Genomic DNA, 20,490 nt, shown 5'->3' with positions numbered 1-20,490 from the left:
CAACATGGAAACTAGAAATGTGCATACATGTACTCTAACTGGCAATTAGTCAGGAACTCTTCAAGACTCCACCAACACTCAGAGCAGGGAAAGCAGATTTCTGATCCAGCCACCTCGATACTTGGTATCTGCTGACAAACTGAGAAGTCCCAGACAAAAGCAACAAAAATAGTTAAGGAGTCAGAGGAATGGAAGTATGAAGAACTATTACAAACTCTGTATAGTTTAGCTAACAGCAGATGGGGGAGGTGGGAAGACAGCTGTCTCAAAGTATCTGAAGGATACAGACACCAGGAAATGAGAGTATTGGGAGAAAGGGAAAAATTAGGCTGGATATTTGAAACTAAAATTCAAAAGGGTAACATTTCCAAATCACCTAACTGACTTAAGAGCATGAGTTCCAATAGCTTTCAATGAGATTTATGCTCCTAACCACCTAAGTCACTTTTGAAAATGGGACTTTGCCTAAATGAATTCAGAGCCTCTTGAAAATTTTACACAAGAGCTAAAGGTCAGCATGTAAGAACCGAATGGTGGGAAGAAATCTATTTTATAAAATAAAGTGAAGAGCTTTGACAGATCTAGAAGCCATCACTGGAGCCTGCAGTCACACTGAAAAGAGCATCCTCTTACAGCCCAGGACAATACCTACCTCTCCATATTAATAGGTGGAGCGAGAACCTTGGCTGCCTCTGAGGAACGCTTGCCTACAGAAGAGGTCATGATATTTTCTCCTTCTGATTTCAGCTTGTCCACAAAGTTGTCCACCTCTTTCCCTTTAGCTCCAAGCTTCAAAGCCTTACTGGGACCTGATGGTCTAAAGAACAAAAATAAGATGTAAGCATCTATCCAACAATTATGGTAGCAGATACAAACTTTCCACAATTTTTTCACGTCATTACAATTGAACCATTCCATCATCGCAGCTTTTACTTTTTGAACCCTTTTCAAGACACGTTAAGAATAGAAAGGATAGTCTTGTGGGTAAGGTACTGAACTGGGATTTAGGAAATCTGGATTCTGTTCCCAGCACTGCCAATTGCTCTGTGACCTTAGGCAAGTCATTTAATCCATACCTCAGTTCCTCATCTGTAAAATGGGGATAGATCTGTGAGGTAGGACAGTATAATTTTATCTGTCAGGTTAGATTCGTTAATGTTATGAGGCACTTGGAAACGGTCGTGGTGAGTGCCACAAAAACTCCTATACATAAAAAGGGCAGTCTAGAGAGCATGTGATGGCTGCAACAGGCATGGGCAGCAATTTAGGCTGTTAGAAGAACAAGTACAGATCCACCCAAGGTCAGAAGAGAGGTTTCTGCTTTATGAAAATTCTCAATACTGCTTTAAAACAACCCAGTGGGAATATCCAGCATCTTTATTCCACTCAGCAGCCGCATGCATAGAAGCACCATGATTACTAGAAAGCTGCAAACATGCAGAATCATGAGGTAAAGTCAAAGCTCAAAACATCCAAAATACATGTTAGCTGGTAGAAAAACTCAAACTTAGCTAGAAGAAACTGACATATGCACAAAGTAGTAGAGAGCACTAGCGCACACACCCTGTCCATGGGTACCTCCCTCACTTACATATTGTGCATTTTTTAACATCCCTCTAGATCATTTAATTTCAGTTGTCTAGCAAAGCAGTTAATCAGCAGGACAACCTAAAACTGGACTCTCATTTTCACAAACAGTCCACAATATCTTTTCTCTTGTTGATTGATGCACTCTCTCTTAGAGCCCTGCACCGGACCATTTTAATCCGGCTCCCACTATTACATCAACAGATCCTGCGGGACCCCAATCCTGATGCAGGAATCTACACTAGTCCCAGGTAGGGCTCTAGTCTACCTGAACCAGTTTCATACCTGGCTGGTGCTGGTGCTACTTTGGGCTTCTCTGTTTCAATAATGGTCTCTGTGATCATGGCTGCAGTCGTGCCCCCAGACACAGCCGAGCTGCCAAATCCACCGAAGCCTGGAGCTTTTTTGCCCTGTCTCTCTGCATCCCTTCGGGCCTGCTGCAACTCCTTGGCTTTACGGCGCATTTCAGCCTTTGCCTCACGCTCTTGAGTCTAGAGGAAAAAGACCAGAGACTGACTAGACCTTTAAGACTTTGCTCTATTCCATGCATTAATCAATAAAAGAAAGAGGAGATGAAGGCAGGACAAATTTATTTTAACATTTTGTAAACAATTTGATCTGAAGAATTAAGGGTTATGATCAAACCTGGAACAAACAGCAACTTCACAGTACAAAAAGCAGTAATTCCTGGACACACGACAGACTATTTCATTTCAAACAACTAAGACATGGAATGGCTCTGCCCCACCTCTCTGACTGCTCGGAACACCTTCTCTTCATGTGAGTCCATCTCTGTGAAGGTCCGAATTTGTGCCAGGTTTACGTTCTCACGGTAGCCCAGGGCAACAATTTCATCAAAGGCAAAAATCAGGTCAAAGCAGTGCTCAGAGATCTCGTTCTCCTCCAGAGCTCGGCAATATTCAGGAATCTGGTTAGGGAGAATAATTAAAGAAGAGTCTCCACAGAGGAAGAGAAGATGACTACCTCAGCAAACCCTCCTACCACATGTACAGGGTGAATTCATCCCTGTGCAGAGATTTAGCAGAAGGCCTATGCACTACTTACATTCTATTTTTATGGTGTGAGACTTAAGAGGTGCTGCAGCTTCGTGTAGGATCTGCACTGGGGTTAATTTCAACCAAAGGCATCACTTCTGTAACCCTCCCCGCCTCACCTGGCCCCAAAATGCCACCCCAACACTGTCTATTTAAAGCCATTAATCAGTCATTGCTTTTTTACACTGCTTAATAGGCAGATTGAATGTCACTATTAAAGCATGCACTTTTAAGACTAACTTTAAATATAATATTCTATTTGAGCTACATTTTAACAGAAGCCTGAACAGGCAGCAGATACTAAGCTGTGATTTCCAAGAGTTCCCCTGGCTGTATCTGGCTGACAAACAAAGCTTTATACAGACAATACTATGCAGATAGATTTTTGCAGTAGGAGTACTACTATAGCAATTGCATACAGTAAATTAAATCCACTCTACTTATTTATTTTGTACAACTGGTACAAAAGTTTTGTTTACAGCACTACATACTTGTTAACAAATACTTAATTTACTGAAGGATTGGGCTGTTTTGGTTTAAATCTCATTGATTAACTCAAAGCCAGAGACTTCCTCCACATGTGTCTCAGTCAAAGAATAGTGCAGAAGCTTATGGGATCACACTCAATGATTACTTCCGGGTCACTAATGGACCATAGGAGATCAGATTCTATTATGAGGCAGTAGATACAGTAGTAATAGCTCTCCAATACAGCACTCTGTAACATCATTGCTTCAATACAAAATTCAGATGATCTTGTCCTAAGTAAGCTTGGAATAAAGTCCTTACCACTCTAGAGAAGAGCCGGAGTGTTTCTAGATCTTCCAGGATATTGCTGTTTTTGGTGGTGATCAATACCATATACAGCTTCTCCATTGGCTGATATACATATCGCACACTCTCTGTCTCCACAAATGTGTGTTGTTTCCCAGTGTTCATAAGTTTGGGGAAGGCTGCCAGCAGCCCCTCAATGCGGGTTCGAGTCATCTCCACGAACTGCCGAGAAACTATGGCCTTCCCTGCCTTTGTGCAGACGGCTGCCGCCAAGAGCACCTATGGGCAAGACAAGCAGTGGTTAGTTTAATTCATCAAGCAAACAGATTTTCTGAGACTAGACAGTCCCACAAAACCTTTGAGATAACGTTAATTGTCTATGTAGGTGAAACTCTGGTCAGAGACCATATATTCACGCTCATCTGTATAGTGCCTAGCATACTTAGTGATAAACAAAAAACATTTTCATGAACATGTATATTTTTCATCCATGCTTCCTCTTAGCATGGCGAACAGAATTTTTCAAGGGGGAGACCCACTTCTGTTTTTGGTGCTCCTCCCATTCCCACATTCAGAGCTGACATAGCTAAGCTAATTCACAGACTAGTTTTAACACAGAGGTAGGGTACAGTAAAATCGCAAAAGTGTTCTGAACACTTAATAATGCACAAGCACACAAAAAAGGATCTCAAATGTTACTTGCTAGAGTAGCAAAGTAAGTTATACATTCCATTAACATTGTCTTCAGTGAGGCTACTAATAGTTCAATCACACCAAAAGATCACTTGCCAATGGGAAGGGCAGGTGTCAGAACACAGCTACGAAAACATTAACTGCCTGCAATGCCTTCAATGTGCTTTGGCCATTATTAAAATGATGCTGCCTTTTCCATAGATAAGCTTGTTTAAAAGGGACATTTATGGAGTTTAGGCCCAAAATGTAGCCTTTGAGGAAAAATATAATATTTTTACCACATCTACTATCAACAGAAAGGATTTAATGAGATTTCTTTTAAAGGTTCTTTTCACCAAACTTGATTTTCTTAAATGATATTCCCAGGTGGTACTGGAAACCCACACTGGAACATCCTGTAGTTGTAATAGAACAAACACAGAGCTCTGAATGTTATCATGAAACTGACAAGCCAAGTTTTATTGGCCAAACTGAGTAACGCGCAAAAAGTAATCCAAACGCAAAGATACTGAAAAGTAAGGTAGAATTGTTTTAAATTCTATTTTAATATAAACATTAAGAACAAATGAGGGAATGCTTTTAAATTTAATTTTTCTTTTCACATTATCCCTTTAAAAAGTCAATTGATAACACATTTATGCTAATAAAATATTAAACATATTAATTACTGTTCATTGAGCATCTCTTGGGCTTTTCATAGATGTTATCACATTGATGAAATTCAAAAGTAGTGAGACGGATGCCAATTTATCTCTTATAGTTCTATCAGTTTCCTGCAGCTTCCTATCAAATAATTTCTCTCTAATGGAAAAAGATTACCATAACTTCTCAATTGAATTGTTTAGCCATACAAGGCAGATTCTGTTGAAGTCTCACAAAGATGTTGCTTCTTTATTTTGAGCTCTTTGTTAGTTAAGCAAATAGTGCAATTATCAAATATAGACAAATTTAAGACCCTTTGCCAAAATATGCTCATAACCACACATTGCACAAGCTACTCATAGCTGGACATAATGCTTGGATGCCTTGATGAAACTGATTAAATCCCATCCAGACAGCAATGTCCTTACATTAAACCAACAACTCAGAGAGTAATGCAAGTCCATGGTATGGACAGGTTAGAAGTGAGCCTCAGGCTCCTACCATTGCCTAGTAGGGACTCAGAGCATGGTGCTGGACAGTCCAAATGCACCAAGCATACTTACTGCATCACTCACAATTAATGCCTCCCTTTAAAGGGGCACTTCTGTATGAGGAACTGGCAGCCTTTTTGGAGATGGGATCTCCCATCAGATGAAGCAAAGGATTGTGAATGGAAAGCAAGGACAGGACTGAAAAGTTTACAGCCTTCAACTTTCCTAGGAGGCTGAGTCTGACCTACTATCACTTGAATGAGACAGTAAACACACACACAAAAGAACATGAGGCTACACTAAAGAAGACAGCCTTAATATTCTTAAAAGGCCTTTAAACTGTACAGGCAGTTTACCTAGGGGAGTAATCACAGGTTATTGTATGCTTATAAGGTACCACAGATCCTGTAATTGACACTATGCCTCTGATTCAAGAGCTACCACTTTGGAAGCAAAGACTGATTATGTGTCATTGCTTCATCCCAATCACTGACAACCCAAACAGAACAGCTTATAGGACTGTAAAAAGGGCATGTGTGTCAGGTTTGAGCATATTCCACTGTTCAGTCACACCATGTGGTTTTGGACATTGACCTGTTAGTGTTTATTCGATGTACATAGTGCTTCAATAACCATGTCAAGAGAGGAGATTCAGAAAAGTTAACAGCATCCTCAGTCTCTACTCTGCAAGGATCCAGAGTATGAAAATACTGTTTTACCATATTAAATGTCCCAGTGATCTGAGTAATCTAAGACTACTAGATCAAATATTTCAAGAAATTCCTATGCTGAACTATTACATATGGCAAATCTTGTTTGTAACTTAAAGACAGAATACGTTAGCAAACACCAGTTTCAGTTGTTTGGATTTCTTTAATTAGACGTAACTAATACTACAAACGTGCCACTTGAATATTCAACTAGTTTTTAAAAGGATGGCTTTATTTATTAATCGACAATTTTGTTACTGGGAGGACAGTATCTTCTGGGCGGAGAGAGCACATTACACACACACCACATTATAAAAAAAAAGATAAATTTTCAACCTGCCATAACAATTCTTTTCAGACTACTAATTTGTGAAAGCAAGGGATAAGTCTTTTTAAAGGTACTTAAAATCCGTATTCTGCTATGCAAACAATTAACTCCTTTGGACAGAGGACAAAAGTTAAATTAGGTATTCTTGGTTTGGAACTTGTTTTAAAAGTACATTGTTCTTAGCTTCCCTAAATTAAGTAAAGCATTTTCCCAGCAATAAAAGGTTATAGCAAAGCAATTCCTTGTAGAAGGAGCCGTGAAATGTGAATAGTGAAAAATTATATCAAACTAATACTCAATCACTACCCGATATTTGAGTAGAAAGGATCTGAAATGATCTATGAACCTGAAACAGGAATTAAGTTATACAGCACTTGATTTTGATGCATTACACATTTTGCTTACTAAGAAAAGGTTCAAATTACTTCAATTTTTTTTCCCATTAGTACAAATATTTTTTCCCATTAAATTCAAAGATCACAAAAATAGCTTGAGGGAAGAACAATTATTCAAAGGAGCAATCCCAAAAGTTAATGTCCTTTTAAATTAAGCTGTCCTTTTGTGTATATTATCTCATGCTGCACTTTGCTTGCTAGATTGTCATGACTTGTTAAATGAACTAGAGGAAAATTTGACAGGTTGTAATTAAAAATCTTTTCTCTGATCAAATCCAAGTTGTTTCACCACCTCCAACAGGGTACGAAGCTGTTTTAAATCCATTTACTAATTTATTGAGCAATGTAAGCAAATTACACACTGTCTTTGGTCACAAAAACCACACGCTTGAAACTGTGTACAAGCCATGCTACTACAAAGGAAGGAGAGTGAAATGTGATTTACTGCAATTAGGAGCCAAGCTAGCCTCTTTACAATACAAATAGCTACTATACCTGAGTTCATAAAAAGAGAAAATAAAATAATTGCGTACCAGTTTCAAATCCCCTGCATGAAGCAAGATGGGTAACAATTTGTATAGATCGAAGTTCAAATACAGATCACATAGCTCTTCTAATATGTTTGTACAAACTCTGGATTAATATTAAACTATGGGACTAGTAATTCTGCATGCCCAACTTGCCATGCCTTAAAGGAACCTGATTTTCAGAAAGTGCAAAATAACCATTCTCTGAAAATAAGGTACCTTCAGTTGAGCACTCAAAGTCCATGTTTAGTTTTGAAAACGTTGGCCATGGACTATATAAAGAAACCAACATAAGTGCATTTTCTATAAGGACAGGGATCTGAGGTCACAACAGGATTGTAAGGACAACTGAATTCTTTCCCCAGACCTGTCATTGATTCATGTGATTTTGTGCAAACCACTTAACTGCTCTGTACCTCAAGTTTTACCAACCTAAAATTGAGATAATATCTACATCACAGGGTTGCTACTGCCTGTAAAGTACTGTAAAAAAGCATGTATGATAATACTGTAATTCAAACAGCCAATTTTAATCAACTGTATATATAGTCATGATATTATATATGCATATATACACACGGTCCATTTGTCTCATGTATGGCAGGAAAAAATACTAATATTTTGCATTTCTATAGCACTTTTCATCTGTGAAATCTAACTGCTTTACTCAATATTCAATACTCTCACATCAATATAATTATATTGGTATACGTGGGGAAACAAATATACAGAGACAAAATAGCATGGCCAACGTTCACTCTGAGGGACAGCAATAGGAAGAAGACTACAAGAGTCCTGACTACAAACCCTGTGCTCCAACCAGAAGTTTTCAAACTCCGGGCCGCAGAGCACTTGCTGGTCACTGGTCCTCCTTGTTTTCAGCTGTCAAATTAGATTGAGATCCAAACCATACTAGTCTCTTTTTCCTTGTAAGCAGCTGCTGTCGTTGCTGCAGAGACCTTATGTGATCAAGAATGGGAGTGGAGGTCTGCACAATGCGGAACGGGAGGCAAAGTGCCCCCAAGACACCCCCTCTGTTACACGGGGGCTGGCTCCAGGAAGCTCTGGGAACCCTGCCGGAGAAGGCTGCTTTGCGAGGGGGCATAGGCGTACCTCAGAGAACCAGTCCCAGGTGCAGGCATGGCGGCCTGTCCCGGGTCCGTGCACGGAAGACGTAGGGGATCTCCGGCTGTAGCGGGGAAAGGCACGCACCGCTGCTGGGGTGCAGGGTGGCAGCCAGAGAGGCAGGTCCCACGCGAGGGTCTGAGAACTACGGCTGCAGCGACAACGAGACACAAGCCGGTGGGGAGCCCCGGGGCCTGAGACTCCTTGGCTGAGGGGACCAGTCTGTTTCCACGGAGCGGCCTCTGCGACAAGGCGCTAGGAAGGGGCACGAAGAGGCCTGGTACCCCCTTATTTCAGGGCTGGGCCCAGCTCCTCGCCCCCACCCCGTGCCCCACGGCCCAGCCTCCCGCGACCGGCTCAGGCCGGCCCAGCCACTCCGAGTACCCGCTACCCAGGAGGCCAGGCTGGGGATGCGGCCTGGTCCTTACCATGGCGGCGGAGCGTGTGTGCGGCCCGGCGCGCTCAGTCTCTCGCGGCCTCAGCAGCGGCCGCCGCGTCTCCCTCCAGCGGCCCCACAAGATGGCGGCGCCGAGCCACGTCCCCAGCCGGAAGCGCCGCCACGCAAGGGGGCGGGAGCGTCCTGCTCTTCCCCCGCCCCGGTAGGGGGCGCAGGTCTCGGGCCTTCCGCCTTGGCCCCCGTGGAGCGCTGGGTCCCGATGCGGGGAGGGCCGCGCCGCGCCGCGCCGCGCCGCCTTCCCCGGCGTGGGGCCCTGCCTCTGAGTCGCCTGCCGTCCCCCGTGCCTGGGGGGTTGCTGCGCCAGGGCCGCTCTCGGGTCTGCTTCCCACCCACTTCTAGAGCCAACTGCTCTAGACCAGCCCCCGCCCCAGGCCTCTCCGGCAGATGCCCCACAGCAGGCGAGCTGACCCCGTAGGGAGCGCTGGGCATGGCCAAGCCTGGAGCGAGGGCTTGTCGATGCAACCAGAGTGAAGCTGAGGGGAGTTTGTTTTAGACGGATCTAGGGCACAGGCTAGTCCGGGCCTTGTCCACCTGAAGACCTCATGGTAAGAGAGGGTCTGCCAATCCCGCCCCTGCTTTCTCCATCCATGGACCTCAGATTGAAAACTCCTGATGTAGCGCAAACCTAACCCCTGCCGCCTTTGCCCTCCCAGAGAGGCAAGGGGGTGAGGTAACATTTTTTTTATTGGACCAAACTTCCGTTGGTGAGAGAGACAAACTCGGGAGCTTGAGGCACTCGCCAACAGAAGTTAGTCCGATAAAAGATGTTCCCGCCCCACCCTGTCTTTCTAACACCCTGCCACTCGCACCGCTACAACACTTTTCTTCTCAGGCAGGCTGACGGAGGCTTTGACGTGCACTCGGCAAGTTATGACGGATTAGAAAGCTCCCCTTGCCTTGTAGCCCGAGAGGCGTTAGAAGGATTTGCTTTGCTCGGAGTCAGTCTAGTCCATTTTAGAACACTGCAGTCCCTTTCCCGTCCTTCCTGCATTAAAACGATGGGAGTTTGCAGTGCTGTAAACCAATCTAGCTCGAACTAGAACAGCTCGGAGCGTTTCTTCCTGCACTGGGCGGGGTGATAGTGCGCTAGACCAAGCCTACCCGATCTAGAGTAAGGCCAACCTGAGTTGGAGCTGTGCATGAGGCTGGCGAACCAAAACCCGACGCGCCGTCCCTCTTTTCTTGCCGTGAAGCTGTTCGACCACTAGGGGCCGCTGCTCAAAGCTTTCCCATAACCATAGACACTAGGGGGAGGAGATTTCCACGTGATCCTGGGTGAGGCGAGCTGGTCGCCGGACAGTCGTAGAGCTGGGACTGCAAATTATCGCGAGAGTTGCTCTCCAATCGCTATGGTGACGGTACAGAGGCTGGGCCCGGCGGGGATGGAGTCCAGGCGGCGAGCAGGGCCCTGAAAGGCCGGGACATGGCGGAGGCCCTGCAGGTGACCGAGCGCCAGCCTGTGGGAGGAGGCGCGGCGGGGGAGGGAGCCCGGCGCGAGGTGCCCGGGGGCGGGACCCGAGTCTCCCGCAGGGGCGCCCGTGGGGAGTAAAACAGTCGCCGGGGGCGTTCGGTGGGATGCCAGCCCCGGGCCTGGGGGCACTGGCCATGCGGGGCTTCTGGGTCCCTAACTGCCCGACGGCCCGCGGAGCGCCCACGTGCCGAACTGGGTCCCTCCGTGAGGCACCCCCAGGAGCAGATGGGACCTTTCACATGAGCAGCATTAAAGAGGTTTTTCATCTTCAAAGTGCTTTGCGGTCATGAACTAGGGCGAGCCCATAATACCATGAAAGGGAAAGTGCGGCCCTGTAAACGTCATCCGAAAGTGTTTGTGTTTATTATTAGACCAAAATAGTTGAAAACCAGCCCTATGATGAGAGTCTAGAGATTAACGACTCAGAAGAGGTTGCCAGTATCTACACACCAACTCCGCAGCAGCAAGGTAGGGAAAGCCTAATTTCACATCCTGCTTCTGTCTATCTTACTAAAACCATTTGTCTCTTTCCTTAAAACTAAAACGCTGACCAACCTCAGGTATGCTATTGGCAGCTTGATCTTGGTTATTATATCTTCTTAAAAATATTCTGATGGGATTTAAGTCTTCTCCATAAAATTGGGAGAGTGAGCAGATTCACTGGGATTTGCTCATGAGCATATTACTATCAGGAGGTAAAATAGAATACATTCACACATTTTTATTAATGAAATGTGCTCATTGCAACAAAGCTAGTGAGATCAGATGTGGTAATGGCAATTGTCACTGAAATCTAGGTCTGCATCTAGGACATGGTTGGTTTAACATGGATTTGGGCTTCACCACCATGGCTAGCCCCTGCATTATATTCTAGTTCAGCCAAAGCAAGTTGAAAATGTGAATAAGCATGATTGTTAAACTTGGGTGTAAGGCCTGTGTAGATAGGGCTTCATTCGTAAGTGCCTCAATGTAACAATCGATGTCGCAATCCCACAACCCAAACTTGGGTAGCATACGGAAACCTTGGTGATCTCTTCAACAGGTCCGAGGTCCACATGCCCACAGCTCAAAAACATGGCTGATAACAGCAGTGATGAGTATGATGAAGAAATAAACAAGGTATGAGGTTGCCCATGTTCTCTGCTGTTATGCTTGATCACAGCATTTTGTAGCCCCATCTACTGGGGCCTTGTTATCTGCATGTTGAGTCCTACTGGGGAAATTGCAGGAAAACAGCTTGGAAAGTTCTGTGATTTTTGACACATTTTGAGTAGAAAGAAATGTAGTTGAAGTATCTTTTGGCAAGACACGTTATTTATACTAGGGTGAAGGTAAGAAGGGTCAGATTGCTTTTTCCTTCAGTTAGAACAGATGGAACAATTTAAGTGTATTAGGAAGAATAGATCTGGAAGGAGATTTTCACATCATGGCAGCTGACACCATCCAGTGTGGATATAATGAATACCAGGCCCATTGTCACTCAGTGGCTGAAGTGGGATAAAAAGAGGGATGGGAAAAACAAGGGCTTACACCCACATTTGGCTGTAAAGGTAGGGAGTGTTTTTTACAGGTTAGAGAAGATAAGATGACTCTGGGTCAGGACTCCTGGGTTCTGTTTCCATCTCTGCCACCAATCAGTTGAATGACTTTGGGCGAGCCAGTTCCCCCCCATCAGTATTTCAGTTTCTCTGGCTGTAAAGTGGGGTCATACTACCAGCTACCTTGCAGGGACTTGGAGAGGGCGGAGTAATGTTTGCAAATCATTTTGAGATCCTCTAGGAGAAAGACAAATTATTATTTATTAGAACTGAACATTCCCCCCACCACCACTGAAAACCATTCATTCGAGTCAGACTGAGAGCAGTGGCAACCTTAGATTAAATGTCTGTGGTGGCATTCCTTTTCCATGCTACTAGAGGAAGTTGTTTTTTCTTACACAGCTGTGCCCCACCCTATTTGTGGCAGTTTTGGACAGAGGGTGTTTTCTGTTTAGAATGAAAGATGATAGAGCTGGAAAATGGGGCTGCTAGAAATGTATGTTGCACCATAACTCTGGTTTTAACATTGACCTAGGAGAAGAAGTTAGCCCAGTTGGCCCCGCAGCGAGTATTTAGTGAGAATGAGGATGGGGAGGATGAGGACGACTCGTCTGAAACTGACTCGGATGATGACGATGATGAAGAGGAGCATGGAGCCTCTCTGGAGGGGTATGAGGGATTATTAATTCCTAATAACAGTGAGAGTAGCCATGTGAATTAAAGTCAAGGTCTCCATTCTGAGAGAAGACTCCTAACAACCCAGTTGAATAATGTTACAGTCTAACAATACTGTGCAGATATGTCTTTAGGTTAGCTATTGTGGGAATGAGGGGTTTAAAAGCTGAGGTAGATAATGTGCAGGTGCAAGTATCCCCAAACAGCTCAGTGGTACTATGGTTGGAGTGCTGCAATGGGAACTGTAAGTCTGAATCCAAGGTTTGGAGAGCTGTTTTCAGAGTATCAGCCCTGAAAATGAAGATACAAGGATATAGTTATATTAAGTGGGGAGGAGGAGGAGGAGGAATTCCATTGACCATGTGGACAGAAAGAGTGTCACTGGGGTTTAAAAAGCATCAGAAAAGGCGCACTGTTCATACAATAGAACTGTTCTTAGACAGCTTGAAAATTGGATTGTTTATTGACACAGATAGGATTCTTAAATTTCAAATACAGCTGCCCAGTTTTCTTCCTGCAAATGCCTACTCATGAACTTTATAACCAATGCAATCAGCCTCTTGGAGGTAGTGTAGGGGGTACCCAGGAGCCTGGCATAAACTGTCACTTAGTATAATAAACTGCACTAATAGAGGGCACGGTACATTAGGGGGCCCATTAATATGCTCAATGCATTGTGCTGCACAAAGACAAAGAATACATTTATTGCCTTTTTGCAGACAATTCATCTGCATACAGATGTCTAGCATGCAAGCCAGCCTGGCCCATGGGAAATAATTGTTTTATCATTACACTTATTGTAATATAACTTTTCTGAAAGTCTGGTCTGCTGCCCATCACCATGGTATTATTAATTAAACTCCAATCAAAAAAAGGGAGTATCTGGTAAAAGGGGGTGTCAGTGTTGTGAGTGGTGTTCTTATGGTGGAAACACGTCTTCAAAGAGGAAGAGTTTGCAGCATTTCCTAAAGATGTCAGAGACTGGATTCTCTTGATCTCTTCTGTAAATTTATTCTGTAGCCAGATCCACCCCTCCGCATAGGTGTGCTAAACTGGGGAAAGCATCCAAGGCCCTCTCTTCCTCTATCACATCCACAGAGAATCAGATATAAGTACCCCATAAAGTTAATCTGCATGAATCTGTTGGTCTTGAATATCTCTTCTTTTCTCTAGTGCCTACAACCCTGCAGATTACGAGTATCTACCAGTGTCTGCAGAGATTAAAGAGCTCTTCCAGTATATAAGGAGGTGAGTAGAAGGAGAACTAGTCTGCATTGGGATGTTGTTGTGGGGGGTGAAATGTTTACAGAAGGAAATGCTTCTTTCCTGGATGATAATTTCCCCGTGTAATTCTCAGGTACACTCCACAAATGATAGAGCTTGAACACAAACTGCAGCCTTTCATTCCAGACTTCATTCCAGCTGTTGGGGACATTGATGCCTTCTTAAAGGTACCCAGCTTTCAGACCTTCCCCTGTAACTCCTGTTGTGCAGGATCAAACAGTGCTCTCTCCCATGAAAACAATATTAATCTAGTGAGAGAAGCAGCATTTGCTTTTCTCTTTGTTGGAAGAGCAGCAATTTCAGCACACGGGGTGCTAGACTAAGGGCTCAAACCCACTTATGGGGACTTGGCCTCCTTGGCCCATAGTGTGGGGTTAACCCCTGCTGGACCAGTGTGGGGTTGGTGCACCCTGTCACAGTATCAGGAGATAAGTTTTTTTTTTTTTTTTTTTTATCTAGTTCTTTCACAGACCCATAGAATAGCCTTTGCTAAAGGATTTGTATAAATATCTGGATTTTTTTTATTAATCCTTGGTAGCCTAGCAATATTTACACAGCCACAGTTTTCTTTTTCAGTAAAGACTCAGTGTGTGACTGGGTTAGAATGCTCCCAATCTGCTACTATTTTGAGCTGGCTGGCTTGACAGTACCTTGTAATATTTGAAACAGCTAGTCCAACCCATTTAATGGGTCTGAGTGAAGTATCTGCACTCACTCTCTCTTTTCATATTCCATATAAAATCTAACATCCTCCTTTGTATTCCTGCTAGGATTTTTATCTGGGGTGGTTACAAAAAAATTTGAAACAAGAAAGATATCCATGGCATGTTAACTGTGGCTCTTCTTCCCAACCAAGAAAAGGAAAATTTACCCCAGCACTCCAGATCTCTTTTCATTTGCTGACATTTGATGGTTTGACATTTTAATCATATAACTCTTCTAGGTTGTTTGAGATTTGAATTCCTAGCTACCCTATAGAATTTGTTGCCCATTTGTACCCAAATGTTTTCTGGGGGAATGACTTATCAGAGTCCAGCAAATTCATAGCTAACATTTCAGAATTGTCAAAATTTTGTTAAATTTAGATACTTTCCAAAGTCACGGATTTTTTTTTTTTTTAAGATACTGATTTTAGGAAAATGTTTGGGTTAGATAAAAAAAATATAATATCAGCAGCATGAAAAACTATTTTCTGTTGTGTTCCTGCAAGTTTTATTTCTGTGCTCAATTCATTATTCCTTATCCTCAATGCAAAGGCAAAAAGTAAGAGACAATGGACATCCCAGCCTAGTCCCTCTGTATAATTCAAACATGGGAGATTAAGCACCATTAATTCACACAGCTGCTTTTAGGTTCATGTAAAGAGCATTTATCCAATTAAGGAACTGTGGGCCAGTGTTGTATGGGACAGGACTTGAAATAGCAAGTTCTGCCCTATTCTATCAAAAGTTTTCTCTGGGTCAAGTGATAACAAAATTAATTGATTATTTTTAAACTGGCATTATGAATGATTGAGTACTCTCCAAATATTGTCTGACTTTGTCTATCCTTAATGAGTCGAGTTTGATCTGGGTTTATATAAACTGAGAGCATGGATGGCAGTTGGCTAACTAGTATTTTTGTTTAAAATCTTCGCTGTGATTCATCAGTGATATAAGCCTATAGGAGCTGCATAAAGTAAAGTCTTTTCCAACTTTCGGGAGACCAGCAGTAGCTTCTTTCATAGGTTGTGGAAGTCCCTCCCATAGCAGAATGGCAATGAAGATACCCTTCAGGGACCCACTAATAACTCCTTAACTACTATGTGAAATTTAGCTGCAAAACCATCAGGTGCTAGTGTTGTTTCTCTATCCTTGCTCTTGCCTTTGAGATTTCTTCTTCTGTTATTTCTTTATCTAAAGTTTCTTTATCAATTTTGTTTATCTTTGGCAAGCCTGCTAATTCCAAATATTTTTGAATTACCTCAGATAGGTCAAACTCTGAAGTTTAGGGTTTTTTATAATAAGGAACAAAAGTAGCATATATTTCACTGCATTGTGTAACTATTTTTTGCTGATGGTTTTTAATTGGTGGAATAATCTATTCCTCTCTAATTTTTGTGTCACTATCTTATCACTTTTATTTCCTCTTTCATAAAACATCTGCTTTTATACCTAAGGGTTTTTTTCAGTGGCATCTGCCATCAGCACATTCAGTTTCCCCTGATATTAGTTATTTGTTTATATACTTTTTTGAACCTGTGTTGTTATGAATGTCGCAACATTTTTATCTGCAATTCTGGTTTTATTTTTCTTAAGTGCTGCTTTCTTTTTTCTATTTAGAGGCTCTGCTTATCAACTGGCCCCTAAATACTGCTTTACCTGCCTCCCAGAGAAGACCTTTTTATATTGTCTTATTATTTATTTTAAAGTATAGAACAATGTCCTTTTTAATTATTGCAACCTCATTTTTGTCCTGCAGAAGCAAGCAGTTCATTTTCCAAAAAAGTGATCTTAGGATGATGCTAACAAATATTACTTCCAGTGAGGCATGACCTGACCATGTAATGGTGCCAATTTCCATAGCACTAGTCTGCTTCACTAAGGATTTAGTGATTAACATTAAATCTAGTCTAGTATATATATTATGAGGGTATGAATTAAAATGTGTGAATTTGTTCCCCAGTGTTCAATTCTCTCCAGCAATCAGAGAAATCAATGCTGCACCTGCTTCCCTGTCCACCTTGTCTCTTTTATCCAATCTGTACCAGTAAGGAATATGTGTGCATTTGAAGTCTCCTCCAAGTATAATTTCCCAGTCTCCAAAATGTTGCAGTATTTGGGTATAAACTGGCCATGCACAAAATTAAGGTTGGAAATTAGAAGAAGGTTTCTAACCATCAGAGGGGTGAGGTTCTGGAACAGAAGTTGTGGTGGCAAACAACTCAATTAGTTTTAGAGAGAGCTGGACAATTTTATGAGTCTGATTGTGTGTCAAGATTGGTTGTGATGGTAGGGGGCAAGGCTCAGCAATCCTGGGACTCACTTCCAGTTCATCTTATGTTCCTAAAAGCTCATCCTTCAGTGTTTCTTTTGACCATCAGCCAGGGTCAGAAAGGGATGCTCCACCATCTACTCCGTTTTTGTTTTGTTTTTTATCTCCTTCCTCTCAAGCATCAGGGGTGGCCACAGCTGGAGCTGGGGACATTGGACAGGGAAACCCACAGCTCTTGAGTGGCACCAAGCATCCTTTCTCTCAGGTGCTTGGCTGGCTGATTCTCGCTCACATGCTCAGGGGTCTAACTGATTGCCACATGTGGGATCATGAGAATGGCTTATGGAAAAACTTGAAATTATTATGATGCTTTAGCTGTTTGAAGGCATGAATCCTTGTGTGGACATTCTCTCTCTCATTTCTAATTACATTGTATTCACAATTGTGTGCCTGAATATGGCTTGATTTCGGTTTGTGAACTTCCATAGTATTTTTTGTATTAATTCCCCACTGCCTCCCTGGTTCCTCCCCTCTCCTGCATTCTTCTTCTTTTAAATCCAAAAATAAAATACCAACATGGTGTATAAATCAGTCCCCAAAACAAATGTCCTTTGCTGAACCCTAAACCTTTGTATTCTCCCTATGAACTCTTTGATTGCTTCTCTTGCAATATACCAAAGGTGGTATATTCTTCTCTTATGGGATCTTAAGCCTCTATCATAGGGATAGGTTTCAGAGTAACAGCCGTGTTAGTCTGTATTCGCAAAAAGAAAAGGAGTACTTGTGGCACCTTAGAGACTAACCAATTTATTTGAGCATGAGCTTTCGTGAGCTACAGCTCACTTCATCGGATGCATGCCGTGGAAATAGGGATAGATTACCATCTGGTCATTTGAGTTACATGGGGGGGATTAATACAGGACCCCTACGGGCTCCTCCCCATCTGCTCTAAGTTTGCTCCAATCTCTTCTGTCCATGGCCCCCTATGTAGTCCCCCTATTGTCCTTTATTTTGTCTACTTGTTAAAATACAGAACACAGTTATCAGAGTTATGATCACCACAATTAAAGCAAATTTAGTACTGTTCTTCTTACAACATTAACATAGTTACTCTTCACATGTCCCTCAGGGATCCAAGTCCTCTTGTTCAGCTTCACTTCTGCTATTTCAGTCTTTTGTCTTGTATTTTCCTATCCTTCTTTTCTTGGATTTCACCATCTACCAAGGTTTTTTTCAGAATTTCATCCTTAGTTTTACCTCTGGATTATCCTCCAGTATGTCTGAGATTTGGATTTCTAACCCGAGTGACTGGAGTGTATTGGTTTCTCTTATTTACAGTCTCTTACTGTATCATACTACTGATTTTGGAAGCTGTATGAGAGTGTAAATGGGATCCCCGTCTGCAGTGGATATCTGGCCTCCTGAGTGCTGCTGTAATTTCCTCCAGCTCTCTTCTCTCTTTTAAAGTAAGGGCACAGAGGTTATGGAAAAACTGAGGCCTTTGAATAAAAGCTCTGACTGCTCTCTGTTTTTTTAAAATTAAATCTTTCTGCTGATAATGATGAAATTTCACAATCAGATCTCTGAGTCTATTATGCAAAAAGAAAAGGAGTACTTGTGGCACCTTAGAGACTAACCAATTTATTTGAGCATGAGCTTTCGTGAGCTACAGCTCACTTCATCGGATGCATACCATGGAAACTGCAGCAGACTTTATATATACACAGAGAATATGAAACAATACCTCCTCCCACCCCACTGTCCTGCTGGTAATAGCTTATCTAAAGTGATCATCAGGTTAGGCTATTTCCAGCACAAATCCAGGTTTTCTCACCCTCCACCCCCCCACACAAATTCACTCTCCTGCTGGTGATAGCCCATCCAAAGTGACAACTCTTTACACAATGTGCATAATAATCAAGTTGGGCCATTTCCTGCACAAATCCAGGTTCTCTCACTCCCTCACCCCCCTCCAAAAACCCACCCCCATACACACACAAACTCACTCTCCTGCTGGTAATAGCTCATCCAAACTGACCACTCTCCAAGTTTAAATCCAAGTTAAACCAGAACATCTGGGGGGGGGGGTAGGAAAAAACAAGAGGAAATAGGCTACCTTGCATAATGACTTAGCCACTCCCAGTCTCTATTTAAGCCTAAATTAATAGTATCCAATTTGCAAATGAATTCCAATTCAGCAGTTTCTCGCTGGAGTCTGGATTTGAAGTTTTTTTGTTTTAAGATAGCGACCTTCATGTCTGTGATTGCGTGACCAGAGAGATTGAAGTGTTCTCCGACTGGTTTATGAATGTTATAATTCTTGACATCTGATTTGTGTCCATTTATTCTTTTACGTAGAGACTGTCCAGTTTGACCGATGTACATGGCAGAGGGGCATTGCTGGCACATGATGGCATATATCACATTGGTGGATGTGCAGGTGAACGAGCCTCTGATAGTGTGGCTGATGTTATTAGGCCCTGTGATGGTGTCCCCTGAATAGATATGTGGGCACAATTGGCAATGAGACCTAAGTGGACAGAGCAGAGCTTTTTTTGCTCTCTCCACTTGCACCTCTTCCGGTGAGCTCAGCTTTAACAACTTTACCATGTACATCCTCCTTCAGTGGTTTCAGGTAGTCGTTTAATTCTGATGTTCCTTCTTGCTCTGTTTTCTGTAGCATCCCATTTAAGCTGCAGCTCTTTTTCTGCTCCAGAATTGCCATACAGCTCTACAACTCTCTCTCTCTCTCACCTCTTTCTCTAAGGCCAGTCTGTTTCTTTTGATCTTCCAAAAAGAAAAGGAGGACTTGTCGCACCTTAGAGACTAACCAATTTATTTGAGCATAAGCTTTCGTGTGGTTAGTCTCTAAGGTGCCACAAGTGCTCCTTTTCTTTTTGCGAATACAGACTAACACGGCTGTTACTCTGAAAATTGATCTTCCAAGTCTATAACTTAGAGAAGCTCATTTTAAACAGCCTTTAAACTCCAGTTTTGAATTTAGAAGAAAAAAAATTCAGTTCCTCTTTGTTTATCTGCAGGTTCCATGTCCCAATGGGAAGCCAGATAACCTTGGCCTGTTGGTACTGGATGAGCCATCCACAAAACAGTCAGATTCCACGGTGCTCTCTCTCTGGTTAACGGAAAACTCCAAACAGCACAATGTTGCAGTAAGTTATGAATGAAAAAGAGCTGGTTACCCCACACTAAGCTTGGTAGAAAGATGGAGTCTTGTTCTAACCTGTGTGGCTGTACCACTACCATGGTTACAGCACAGTGAGGATTTGACTAAGTTCTCATGAACAGGAAAACATCTTTCCCACCCACGCCTTTAGACTACAGTGTGTCTGCTCTCATTCACACACACGTCTTCATAAACAGACTTTGGATCCATTTGTTTCCTTGGGTTAGAGCTTCATTCCCCTGTGGTTGTTGCTGTCTGGTTTGGGTCACTGTGTTCTTTCCCAGTTGCTCTTCTGCTCCAATATGCAGACACTGGATAGTATAGCGCAGCTGGGAAAGAGACCAAAACCACACAATCCAGCCAGGAATGAAGCATAGGGTTTGCAGGGACCCACCAGTCTTGGAAAGTCTGTCTCCAGATTCTCATTTCTGTTCTCAGCAGCAAATAAAAGTGAAGAGCTTGGAGAATGCAGAGAAGAATCCCAAAGCTATTGATAACTGGATCGAGAGCATCAGCGAGTTACATCGCTTCAAACCTCCTGCTACTGTGCACTACACCAGGTGAGCTCTCTGTACCCTCCC

General features: G+C 42.8%; 3 protein-coding genes across 8 annotated transcripts in view; 1 reads left to right on the top strand and 2 right to left on the bottom strand.

The window, feature by feature from the left end:
- Window positions 1-9,922, bottom strand: part of ARCN1 (archain 1 coat protein complex I subunit delta) — an 18,145-nt gene extending 8,223 nt beyond the window's left edge. Inside the window, exons 1-5 of one of the 3 annotated variants that reach the window (XM_077839702.1) lie at window positions 9,907-9,922; window positions 3,432-3,695; window positions 2,336-2,515; window positions 1,873-2,078; window positions 653-817 (exon numbers count right to left, since the gene is read on the bottom strand). In XM_077839702.1, the coding sequence (XP_077695828.1) occupies window positions 653-817; window positions 1,873-2,078; window positions 2,336-2,515; window positions 3,432-3,629 (749 nt within the window). In that variant the 5' untranslated portion in view covers window positions 3,630-3,695; window positions 9,907-9,922. Of the gene's footprint in view, window positions 1-652; window positions 818-1,872; window positions 2,079-2,335; window positions 2,516-3,431; window positions 3,696-8,315; window positions 8,415-8,755; window positions 8,884-9,906 lie in introns of those variants that run through there. The other 2 variants (XM_077839700.1, XM_077839701.1) reach the window with 2 other exon arrangements.
- The window catches only part of IFT46 (intraflagellar transport 46), a 15,902-nt gene continuing 4,407 nt past the window's right edge, over window positions 8,996-20,490 (top strand). The window contains exons 1-8 of one of the 4 annotated variants that reach the window (XM_077839708.1): window positions 8,996-9,329; window positions 10,627-10,723; window positions 11,298-11,374; window positions 12,329-12,462; window positions 13,642-13,716; window positions 13,826-13,919; window positions 19,767-19,895; window positions 20,348-20,469. In XM_077839708.1, coding sequence (XP_077695834.1) covers window positions 9,327-9,329; window positions 10,627-10,723; window positions 11,298-11,374; window positions 12,329-12,462; window positions 13,642-13,716; window positions 13,826-13,919; window positions 19,767-19,895; window positions 20,348-20,469 — 731 coding nt within the window. In that variant the 5' untranslated portion in view covers window positions 8,996-9,326. The other 3 variants (XM_077839709.1, XM_077839707.1, XM_077839706.1) reach the window with 3 other exon arrangements.
- Window positions 18,164-20,490, bottom strand: part of TMEM25 (transmembrane protein 25) — a 19,422-nt gene continuing 17,095 nt past the window's right edge. Inside the window, exon 11 of the transcript XR_013348584.1 lies at window positions 18,164-18,183. The gene's annotated coding sequence lies outside the window, so the exon portion shown is untranslated. The remainder of the gene's footprint in view (window positions 18,184-20,490) is intronic.

This window comes from Eretmochelys imbricata, chromosome 22 (assembly GCF_965152235.1).
Source record: "Eretmochelys imbricata isolate rEreImb1 chromosome 22, rEreImb1.hap1, whole genome shotgun sequence".
NCBI classification, from domain to species: domain Eukaryota; kingdom Metazoa; phylum Chordata; order Testudines; family Cheloniidae; genus Eretmochelys; species Eretmochelys imbricata.
The sequence above is the reverse complement of the archived record's forward strand: the minus strand, read 5'-3'. Positions and strand labels throughout refer to the sequence as shown.